This window comes from Phlebotomus papatasi, chromosome 2 (genome assembly GCF_024763615.1).
Source record: "Phlebotomus papatasi isolate M1 chromosome 2, Ppap_2.1, whole genome shotgun sequence".
Classification (NCBI taxonomy): Eukaryota; Metazoa; Arthropoda; class Insecta; order Diptera; family Psychodidae; genus Phlebotomus; species Phlebotomus papatasi.
In genome coordinates this window covers 83,347,776-83,358,138 of record NC_077223.1, presented here as the reverse complement: position 1 = coordinate 83,358,138, position 10,363 = coordinate 83,347,776, and the positions used below count along the sequence as shown (strand labels likewise).

At 32.6% G+C, this 10,363-nt stretch overlaps 1 protein-coding gene across 1 annotated transcript; it reads right to left on the bottom strand.

Annotated features, from left to right (window-relative positions):
* Positions 1-4,878: 4,878 nt before the first annotated feature.
* LOC129804716 (coatomer subunit zeta-1) lies at positions 4,879-9,976 on the bottom strand. Its single transcript, XM_055852264.1, has 4 exons — positions 9,898-9,976; positions 9,359-9,738; positions 5,300-5,390; positions 4,879-5,006 (listed from the first exon to the last, which is right to left on the bottom strand). The coding sequence occupies exons 1-4, from the start codon at positions 9,913-9,915 to the stop codon at positions 4,959-4,961; spliced, it is 537 nt and encodes a 178-aa protein (XP_055708239.1). The 5' UTR covers positions 9,916-9,976; the 3' UTR covers positions 4,879-4,958.
* Positions 9,977-10,363: the final 387 nt, after the last annotated feature.

The window sequence follows — 10,363 nt, the reverse complement described above, 5'->3', positions numbered from 1 at the left end:
GATCTCGCTTTGTGGATCTCTCGGATAGATAGAAATGTTACTTTTCAGGTGTTACTTTTGGTAAAATCATGCAAAAGTTTGGAGAAATATTTGATTCACGCGATTTCATAAAACCATGTGTCATTGAATTGTACGAGTAATATTTTAGTTTTTTCAAAGAGTTTTGTAATCACAGACATGGCAAAATGTCTCAGCTTTGCGGAATGCTCGAATTTAGAAGATAAGGCTCTCTGAAATAAATGCGGTCATTTTTAGTAATAATAACAATTTTCGGATACTTTGACAACTGCCTTGAAGCAATCTTAATGCAATTTGTATAAGAACCAATTAAAAAAAATGATATTTGAGAAAATAAAAAAAAAACGTTCAGGGAAAGAATTAGGGTATTAGGTGTCTGTAGATGATATATTTTCACATAGTCTTTGAGAAATATGCCTTCCAAAGTGATTAAACATAATTCAAAAATTCGATATCGAATTTTTTTCCGTCACATGTATCTCTAAAGAAGTCGTTTTCAGATGAGTTTGGTGAAATCGGGTTGGAAATTTCAAGACCTTTCCAAAAGCTCCAAATTTAAGCATATCGGTTGAGGAATAGGCTCTTCAAAATGGTTTAACTTTTATACCTCAAAACATGGTTTTGAAAATTCTAAACTGAATTTAAATTCTTCGAACATCAACGACTATGTTTACAAATAGAGTTCCATTTACCTTTTATTCGATAGGCACTTAGGACATCCAAATTCAACAGGGAAATTGGTTCAGACTTGTCCAGGATTCCAAGACCTTTCCGATGAGCCCAAACATGATCCATTCAGTTGAGAAACGCGATCTCTAGAGCCTTTTTAAAGTTTGACTTTGGAAACTATTGAGGCGCTCGGAGCAAAAAACCTCTAAGTCGTATGCATTTCCCTATTAAAATATCGTTTTTTTGCTCTGAGGTCCTCTATTATGATACATCGTCATTGGATCGGTATTTGCCGTAATTTCCCATTGACAACGAACACAGGAAATTTTCAGTAATAATAAAGGTTGTACAAATAACCTGTAAGTTACCTCGAAAACGTATCTCAAAAATGATTTAAAAGCTAGAAATCAGAATATCCGAAACTTCAACAAGAAGTTACGACAAGTTTCTCGTTACCTACAAACCTTTTATTTCAAAGTTTTTCAAGCTCTATCACATCATCACAGTCAAAGCTAATTAAATTTAAATTTAGAACACTGAAGTTATTTCTTATCCGTGCATAACAGGAAATTAAGGTACTTTCACTGAGAAAAAAAAGAGGCTGCGATTAACTTTTTTTCGTCATAACTTTAACACTTTTTGGGTGTAAAAATATATCAACATTTTTTAATGTTAATTTTACACTCTTTAAGGGTAAAATCAACATGAAAAAGGGTAACTTTAACCTATAATACACCTAAAAAGGGTAATATTTACACCGTTTTCGGATCAATACTGCAGGGTAAAATTAACATTTCCGGAATGTTATTTTAACTTTTTTTGGATTCCTCTCAGTGTTGTTATGTGCTTCGGAGGTTTATTGATGCTAAGTCGGCGGTGAACGCATGAAAAGTATACATCACTAACAAAATTATTATTTACTGAAGTGGTAGATGTAATAATAGGAAGCAGAAGTAAAATTGACCTTTGTCGATATTTCCACTTAATTCCCTCACATCGTTTCGAGAATTGATGTTCTCTTCAAAAGGAAAAATCACGTACGTACGGAAAATTGTTACCTGTACGTGACTTCTCCTTTTCACGAAGCGATGTATGCAAAGATCAAATGTAAAAATCAATGTTTTAAAGTTGTTTTACATTCTTTGCAGTCCTCATGAAGAAGATATTATTTCTTTAAATGTTGGAATTATACAGAAAAATTTAAAAAAAAAAGTCTAATTGTTTATTTCTTGATGAGATTTTGTAGCATCAAACCAAAATTTTTCAAATGTTGAATATTGTTGCAAGGTAGAGATGAAACAATGTTAAATTTCGGCATGTTTAGATAGTTTTGATAAAATAATCCTGGCTGACGTAACCTTACTTTTCGCCATGAATTTAACCTAACTTTTCTTTAAATCACGAGTCTACTTTAAATTTTAGAGCAAAAATTAATTATTTACGATATAGCTTAGTTAAAGGGTTAAAGAGACCTTTTCTAAAATTTCTGAAATTTAATATTATTCTAAAATTTGAGGTTATTAAGAATCTAACCTACTTGAAATTTCTGAATAAAATTAAAAATCTGCAAACATTTTTTTTAAATCAACAAAAACAATTTCAATAGATTTGTTAACTCTATGTGAGGTTAGTAGAATTAGGTTTTTTTGAATTGCATATTTCCTGACGGAAAGAATAAGAGATTCTCTCGATTCTGTCATACGAAATAATGGGCGTGATTTCAAAGGTCAGGCCTATAACCTAAAAATTCTTAAATATGAAAATTGATATTGACCAAATTACTACTATTAGGGAAAACCTTTGTAATGTTGCAACTTCATAAAAGTCATTTTTTTTCTATTTTACTAAATGAATCTAACCTCATCTCTGGGAGCCCGGGCCTCTTTCACAAGGTTCAGAAAGTGAAAACAAAAAAAAAATGGGCCTAAAACTACATTCTGATTTGTAATATTTTATGTATTATTTTTCACATTTCAAATATTTTACTGCTCGAACTCAAAGAGAGAGCAGTTACATAATTGACTTTTTCCAACTTATCACCGCTCTGGAGCTTAAGCGGAAAAAAATATCAACTTCCCATCTTCGGTGACCACCAATGAAGAAACACAATTTCCAAACGTTTTACCCCCATCCCCCTCCAAAACAGTGTTTTTCGGTTTTCTCAAAATTGGTCAAACCTTTTTTTTAATGATTTTCGGATATGTTTTAGATGTAGTCCAGTCCAGACAAACATTTTGTCCAAACATACATATGATCGGAAAATTAGCAGTTTTGAAAAATTAAACGTCAAAGGTCAATCGCTTTGGAGGGCTTATTTTTCAACCGATTTGGTTAAATTTGGATTTTCTGGAAAGGTATTGAAATTGCGAACCCGGCTGCATTGGTCTTCATCGGTAATGAATCGGTTAACTACCGACAAAAGAATATGTTTTTTTGGAAATTGACTTTTTTTTTACCTTTAAGTTTGTTCCTGAGCTAGAGGTCAAACGGTAAGACATACCGACTACCGGTCTTCGATAAGCCCCATATAAATACGTATTATTTCGGACGGTCTTTTTTCTATGTCCTTTATCCCCCTTCCAACCCCTCCAAAACCATGTTTTTCCGGTTTTTATCAAAATTGGCCCAAGGTTTTCCAATGATTTTCGGTTATGATTTAGAGGTAGTCCAGGCGAACATTTAGTCCAAACATACCTATGTCCAGAAAATTCGCCATTTTGAAATATTAAAGATCAAATATCAATTACTTTGGAGGGCTCATAGTTTAACGGATTTAGTTAAATTTGGATTTTTTTGGAAATATCAGGACTTTTCTTATCAATTATTTCTAATTGGTTAAGTAATCGTATGATTTGTCAGTTCAAAAAATGGTTTCCCAGAAGTCACAAAACTTTGAAAAATTGAATAAATATGATTTTGAAACTCATGATACTTCCGGAAAAAATTAAAACAATTAGATGAATGCCTCATCTAAATACTGATGTGAAAATTTTTATATCCGGGTGTGGAGTTCACGGTGAAAATAAGAAGTACGTAAGTGGACAAATTTTGTACGTAGCTAAGCAAACCGGGGCACCTTTGTAAAAGTTGCCACTAAATTTTCATTTTCCTTTAGAAGAAATACCAAGGATTTCTAGGAATTTTGTGAGTTGGGATTACGAACCTAATAAGCAAGAGATTTTTTTTAGTATGTTGGTTGGTATAATTGATTCGGCTTGCGAGTCATTCGGTAAAAAATCTTGGAACTTGGATTTCATTTTCAGTACGAAGGTGCAAAGGTTCCCCTACTATTGACCACAAAAGAGAATAAAATCAATTTTGTGACATTTGTAAGGAAATTAAACAAGACAAAAATAAAAAAAGCATTATTAGGTATTAACGTTTTTCTAAACTAAAATCTAAATATTTAAATTTTGAGGTTAGACACTAAAAATTTTGTTATTTGTATTTCTTATTTATTCTAATTTACCTATAAGAAATAATTAAGAAATTAAAGAGAAAAATGTAAAATACTTACTTTTAAAATACCTAACCATTATCACAGAAAATTTCAGAATATCATCAACGAATTATTAAGCAATGATAGCTGTTTAACATTAAATTTTTTCTACGGTAGCACATCACAAAAATAACCCAAAAATCTATCAAGGTGCTTAGAATTTCTTTATCAGACACAAAACACATCAATAATTAAGCTGTTTGAAGGACAATTCAGCAACCATGAACTACTTCACAATTTCGATTAAATTAACAAGATGAAGTGCTTTGGCTTCCCAAGCGAGCACTCTGCAAAGTCAAGAGTTCTCTACCGGCATTTTTTTGGGATGTTTGCGGAATTGATTAGAAAATTCATCATCTTGATCTGCGATTTCGCCAAAAATAGGCCTCAACATTGAAATATTCCTGTTCATTGACGGAAGGAAATCGATTAGGGTAGTCTTACGACTTTTTTTTTGCCATTCGTGGGAGAAATGTTATCGGGATTTTGGCTGATTGGCCCACACGGAGCCAGAACACACAAAAAAATCACCAAACACTATCAGAGGGAAGACTGTGGGAGACATTTCCGATGGAGTAAGTCAATTAATTAATTAAAACCTGCAATCGTTCACATATTTCGGCTGGATCAGCGAAAAAGAGGGAATTCTCAGTGGAAAATTTATCCAGATAAATTGTATTTTAGTGACGATACAAGTTTAGAATAATTTATTTGTTGTAAGAAACATTTCATTTGTTTTTTTGGGAGAGTGAAAAGACTTTTTTTTTTTGCTTTATTTAAGTAACGACCACTTGAGTTGTTCTCTAGCTGATTGGAACACCTACAAAAGAGAAAAGAATTGGAGAAAAAAATTGCTTTTTGAATATCAGCGAAGAAAATTGTGCTTGAGAAATGGAGCAAGTGACAATGCAATTTTTTAAAATAATCACTTTTATAATTTTTTGTTCTAAAAAATAATTCAATTATAATATTGTCTTTTCTTTTTTTTGTCTACTTATATTTTTGTGGCACTTTGTAGGCTCTGACTACGTAAGGAATGTTCTAGAGCGAGATTCATGGATTTTGATCTGTTTTTTTTTTCTACCAAAAAAGCCCATGAATTGCATTTGTTACCTGAGCAACGGTCTGTTCCCCAATTGGAATGTCATCATTGCGGAGATCCACTCTCTTCACCACCGACGATGGATCGGCATCGAGGATTATTCTGCAAGGAAAGATTTAAAACAAAAACTTATATTGATCGCCAAAATTTTTCAGTTTTGTCAAATCGCAACTGCATTTCCCTATTAAAATAGACGGTTTTTGCTCTGAGCATGTTGATTAAATTTCAGAATCTTTCAGTTTGTCTCAGTTATCTTCTAAACAAAGAAATTTGTAAAAATAAATTGCTAAAGTTCAGTGAATTTTGAAAATTTACTTCATTAGAAATTTAAATAGCTTTTTTAAGGTTATGTTCGACATAACCTTACATTGTTAAAAGTTAAAAAAATGCTATTGAATTTGGAATTTTTTTGTATTTGAATCTTTAATTTTCTTTTTTGAAAATATTCATACAAATTCATGCCATTTTTTAATTTCAGGATGTAAATTTTATAAAAAGGTTATGTTAAACATAACCTAAAAATTGGTATATTCAGTACAGTAGAGACTCTTGCTAATTCGATTCTTATAAGATGGTGCTACTTTTTAATTAGGGCGGCAGTAAAATTCGCGAAAAGTTTGTTGGCATTTTCACATTTGCTTGTGATTATCCAATGAAACAAAAATGCTCAAATTTACTATCTTAGGGGAGACTGGGTCAAAATTTGTCAAAACGAAAATTTCAATATTCACTATTTTCTAAAATAAAAGAGACTGAGGCTTGAAATTTTTATTATAGATAGCCTTCATGAACCTTTTCAAACTTACAAAGTTTCAAGGAATTCGAGGAAGATTATGTAAAACAAAAAATAATGAAATTTTGAGCCCTATTTTTGGAATATTTGGCTTACAGAAAATATCAATACTGATTAGCTCAATTTAAGCACATTTCTCGTTAAGATAGAGAAAAATTATCTTCGACAAAGTTGTAGAGGAATAAATTTCCTATAAAAATATGTCTATTTGATATTTTTAACGTTTGAGAGAGTAAAACGTCCCAAATTATCCGAAGACTGGCAAAATTTGCCCCAGCAATTTTAAGAATCTCCACAAAATCGACTTTTAGAAAATGATTCGAAGATCAAATTTCTTTCGAGATAGTGGAAAATAGTCTTCTGCAATGTTGTAGAGCAGTAAATTTCCTATAAGAATATGCTTATTATAAAACATTTAAGTTTTCTTAGAGCTCGTGAAAGAATTAAATATGCGTTTTGACAAGTTTTGCCCCAGTCTCCTCTATATTGTAATTTTTCATTATTAAGGGTATTCGTGGAATTTATTATAATTATGATTGCGTGTAAATTTAATATGTGTATAAAAGAGAACAAAAAATCATTGCGTTTTAAACAGTTTAACGTCTGAATTTCTCTGTAACTCGAGTGATACTTCGCGATCCCAAATGCTCGAATTTGACAGATACTATACTGTAAAAATAGTTTTTTAGATTAGGCTTAAACACTCTACAATAACCAAAAAGAACATAAAAATTTAGAAGATGATTTGAAAAATTATACTATGTTTTTAGTTTTTTTTTCATAATGTTTAATATTATTTAATATATTTTTGATTAAATATATTAAAACTTTTTTTTTCTAAATTTCTGAATGAATGACAAAAATTCAATTAAAAAAGTTTGTTTTTAGTTTGTTCATCTGATCTAGGTATGCATTCTGATATGCGTGAGTTTTTCACGTGAGAAACTCACGGTTTTTAGATCGTTTCCTGTAAACGTTTAGTGAAGCTTTCACAAAAAGTAGCACGGGAAACACTAACAGCATCTAAGAATTCACATGAAAGTTTTTACGAAAGCTTGACAAAATGCTTACTAAAGGTGATCTCAGAGTCGTGAGTTTTTCACTTGAAAAACTCACTATCTCAGAATTCATACCCTAGTCTTGAGAAACTCATCTCAGTTGTCTTCACATAAAAAAAAGTTCACCATTTTTTCTGAATTAGAACTCTTCAACTACACACACCATCTTGCCATTTTCCTACTAGATGGGGTTGACTATCCTTGCACATTGTCGCCACGTGCCAGGCAGTGTGATCCCGGGTAGTCTTGTCTTTTTTTTTTGATAATGTACGTACAATGGTAAAAACACCTGGCGACGAGTTAGCAACCAAATCTGAAAGACTTTGGGGCTGTTCGGTGGCAAATAAAATGCTCCCTCTTCCGCACACCATCCTTTTATGTCCCAAATCCATTTCAATGTACCCCAACCCTTGGGCAACTGAGATTCTTTACAGGTGATCTCGAAGAGATTGTAAATCGAATTGTGTGAAAATTCGATTTTAAGTTGAATTCTGAAGCTCAAAAATTCAACCCAAAATCGAATTTTCACGCTTTTCGAGTTGCAAATATTTCATGAACACCGAAAATTTTTGGAACATATTTGTACCTTCTAGGAGAAACAAAGACACCCAATATTAGTAACGAATTTGTTCCCAAAAGCCACGAGCGAAGCGAGGAGGACGACAACTTCACTTTTTTTATTCGATATTCCCTTTGCCCCCTGCTGCCGGCACTCTCATATGATTTTGTAATACACGCGTCTGTATGAAACACTGTTAAGTTGACTTTTATTTGATGTTCCTTACGAACTTTCGCCACCAAAATCCATCTCGACTGAAGTATAGGCCTTAACTGTTAGACGAAATGGGCGAAGTCTTTTAAATTACACAAATTCGTTCCCGACATTGGGAACAAAATGTCTATATTCGATTTCAACTTTTATGACTCGGGCACCCTTTTAGATCAAGAAAATTTCATGAAGTCGAATTTCGGATCCATTTCTTTCTCACATGTTTTGCATATGTCTATCTCATTCTCTCGCACTCTTTTTCTTCTCTTAAACATCACTCCAAATTCAATTTAGCTCAATCGAATTTGGTATGTGAAAAAATGAGATAGTCATATGTAAAACATGTGAGACAGAAAGGGTTTCGAAATTCGACTTCATGAAATTTTCTTAACACGGCTAGTGATGTGTAAGGTCCTAATTCATATCTGTTATTTATTTATTTAATTATTTATTTTTACCAGTTCATATAGGAAAAAATTTTTTTTTATTGATCGACGATTTGGTATTTTTGAATACATGGATGAATGTATTTCGGTTCTCCGAACATTTGATTTTGGTCAAAATAGGCCTCAAGACCTAAGACCTTGGTAAGGGGGGTAGGTAAGGGGGGAAACAAAAAAAAAAAGAAATTTTCTTGATCTAAAAGGTGTGCCCGAGCCATTAGGAACAAATTTATATAAAACGAATTCGACTCAAATTTGTAGATATTTCATCGTATCACCCCAAAGAAAACTTCAACAGAATTCTTACTATATATTTCGTAACAAAACTGTGAAAAAAATAATTTGAAGAAATAAATATCTCTCGTACGTACAAATTTGCTCTAAAAAAATTGTTCCTAAGAAAATTTATTCCAATATTTTGGTCAGTGTCCAAAAGTTTTTACCGTGTAAATATGGGCATTAAATGATAATTATTTTTTTCAGATTTAGGATTTTTACTGATTCTATTTAAATTTCTTCCACTTCAAATTTATTATTTTTTTGCTCATTTGCTTTATTTTTTTTCTCACGTTCTAATAAATAAATATTTATACTAGAAAATACAGGATTACACAGCCTCGAAGCGTAGCTCGCCCCTATCACTTTTTGGATTGAATTCGAGCATATGCTTCATTCAATCCAAAAAGCATAGGAACGTTTATGATCCAAACATTTCACATTCAATATACTGTAAATTATTTTGTTTTACATTCATTTGTTATACATTTCATTCATTTGTGAGTCAATAAATTGAATTGAATTGATCGTAGAGACATTTATATTACGGAGTCATACAACTTATCAGACCATGAGAAGCATAAGCTTCATACGAGAAATTTTGGATTGCGAATCGCGATTCAGGTGATTCAGAACATTTCCCAATACCTGAATATGTTTTCTCTAATATTTTTGATTGGTAGAAAAGGATAAATTGTAAATTTCAATGATAACAGAGCTATTGAACTTACCCTCCATCGCATATTTCATCAAATGCCAGCATTACGATGTCCAGATTCTCCAGCACCGTCCTCTTCTCCACATTCTTCTTCAGGATCATGCTCACGGAATCAAACAAGCAATTGAGCACAGACATAAGGATCAGTTCGTTCTCATGGGTGCTGCCCATCACGTAGAAAAAGAGATCAACATTGCTCTTGTAGACACACGTCAATCCGTCCAACATGATGATTTCCGCGTTGGCCCGGTGGGTTTTATTAAACAGATTCCTCTCGTATGCTTTCTGCTCTTTTACCGTGGGGAAAGTATTCTTATCATAGTATTTGGCGAGAATTCGATTGCCATCATTGTCCAGGATGCACATTCCCTTCACAGTAAACAAAGTTGGTTCCTGACGAAAACAAAAACAACTTTAGAGGTTAGGTTGCTTTGATTTGCAATTTCTGGGAAAGTCTTTGGAGAAAATGTTAGAATTTTGTGTTAAAGCGATGAAAATTAAATTGAAGATCATTGTTTAAGTGAAATTAAGATTAAAATTGAGCTAAATTACCAGTAAACTCCCTTCCATTGCGGCAGAATACGTGTCCAAGGGAATGAAAAAGAAACACTTGCTAACAGCGCTTGTGGACAAAACTAAAACTATGAAATATGTTTAGGGCCTCAACAATAGATGGCACCACATAATGAATTCCCGCGTTTTTCTTTGGCGCCAAATTTTTAAAACAATATACAGAGCTCGATCATGAATTTCAACCGCTTATTCCTATTGGGATCGCGGGGCCATGGACATGCAATTTAGCAGCCCACGTTTGTCGATCCTCCGCCACTTCAGAAAGATGTTCAGGTTCAATCCCGAGGCGTTCCAAGGCAAGATTCTGAATTTTATTCAGCCACACGGTCAAAACTTTTGGACACTGACCAAAATATTGGAACAAGTTTTCCATGTAACAAATTTTTTGGAATCGATTTGTATCTAGAGAAGATATTTTTTTGTTCCAAAGAGTCTACAGTTTTGT

Bases quoted from the DNA above. Each gene is read 5' to 3' on its own strand.
- LOC129804716 (XM_055852264.1), bottom strand. The intron at 5,391-9,358 runs GTAAGTTCAATA...CTTTCCTTGCAG, and splicing joins GATGAAATATGCGATGGAGG to AATAATCCTCGATGCCGATC. The intron at 5,007-5,299 runs GTAACAAATGCA...TCTCTTTTGTAG, and splicing joins GGGAACAGACCGTTGCTCAG to GTGTTCCAATCAGCTAGAGA.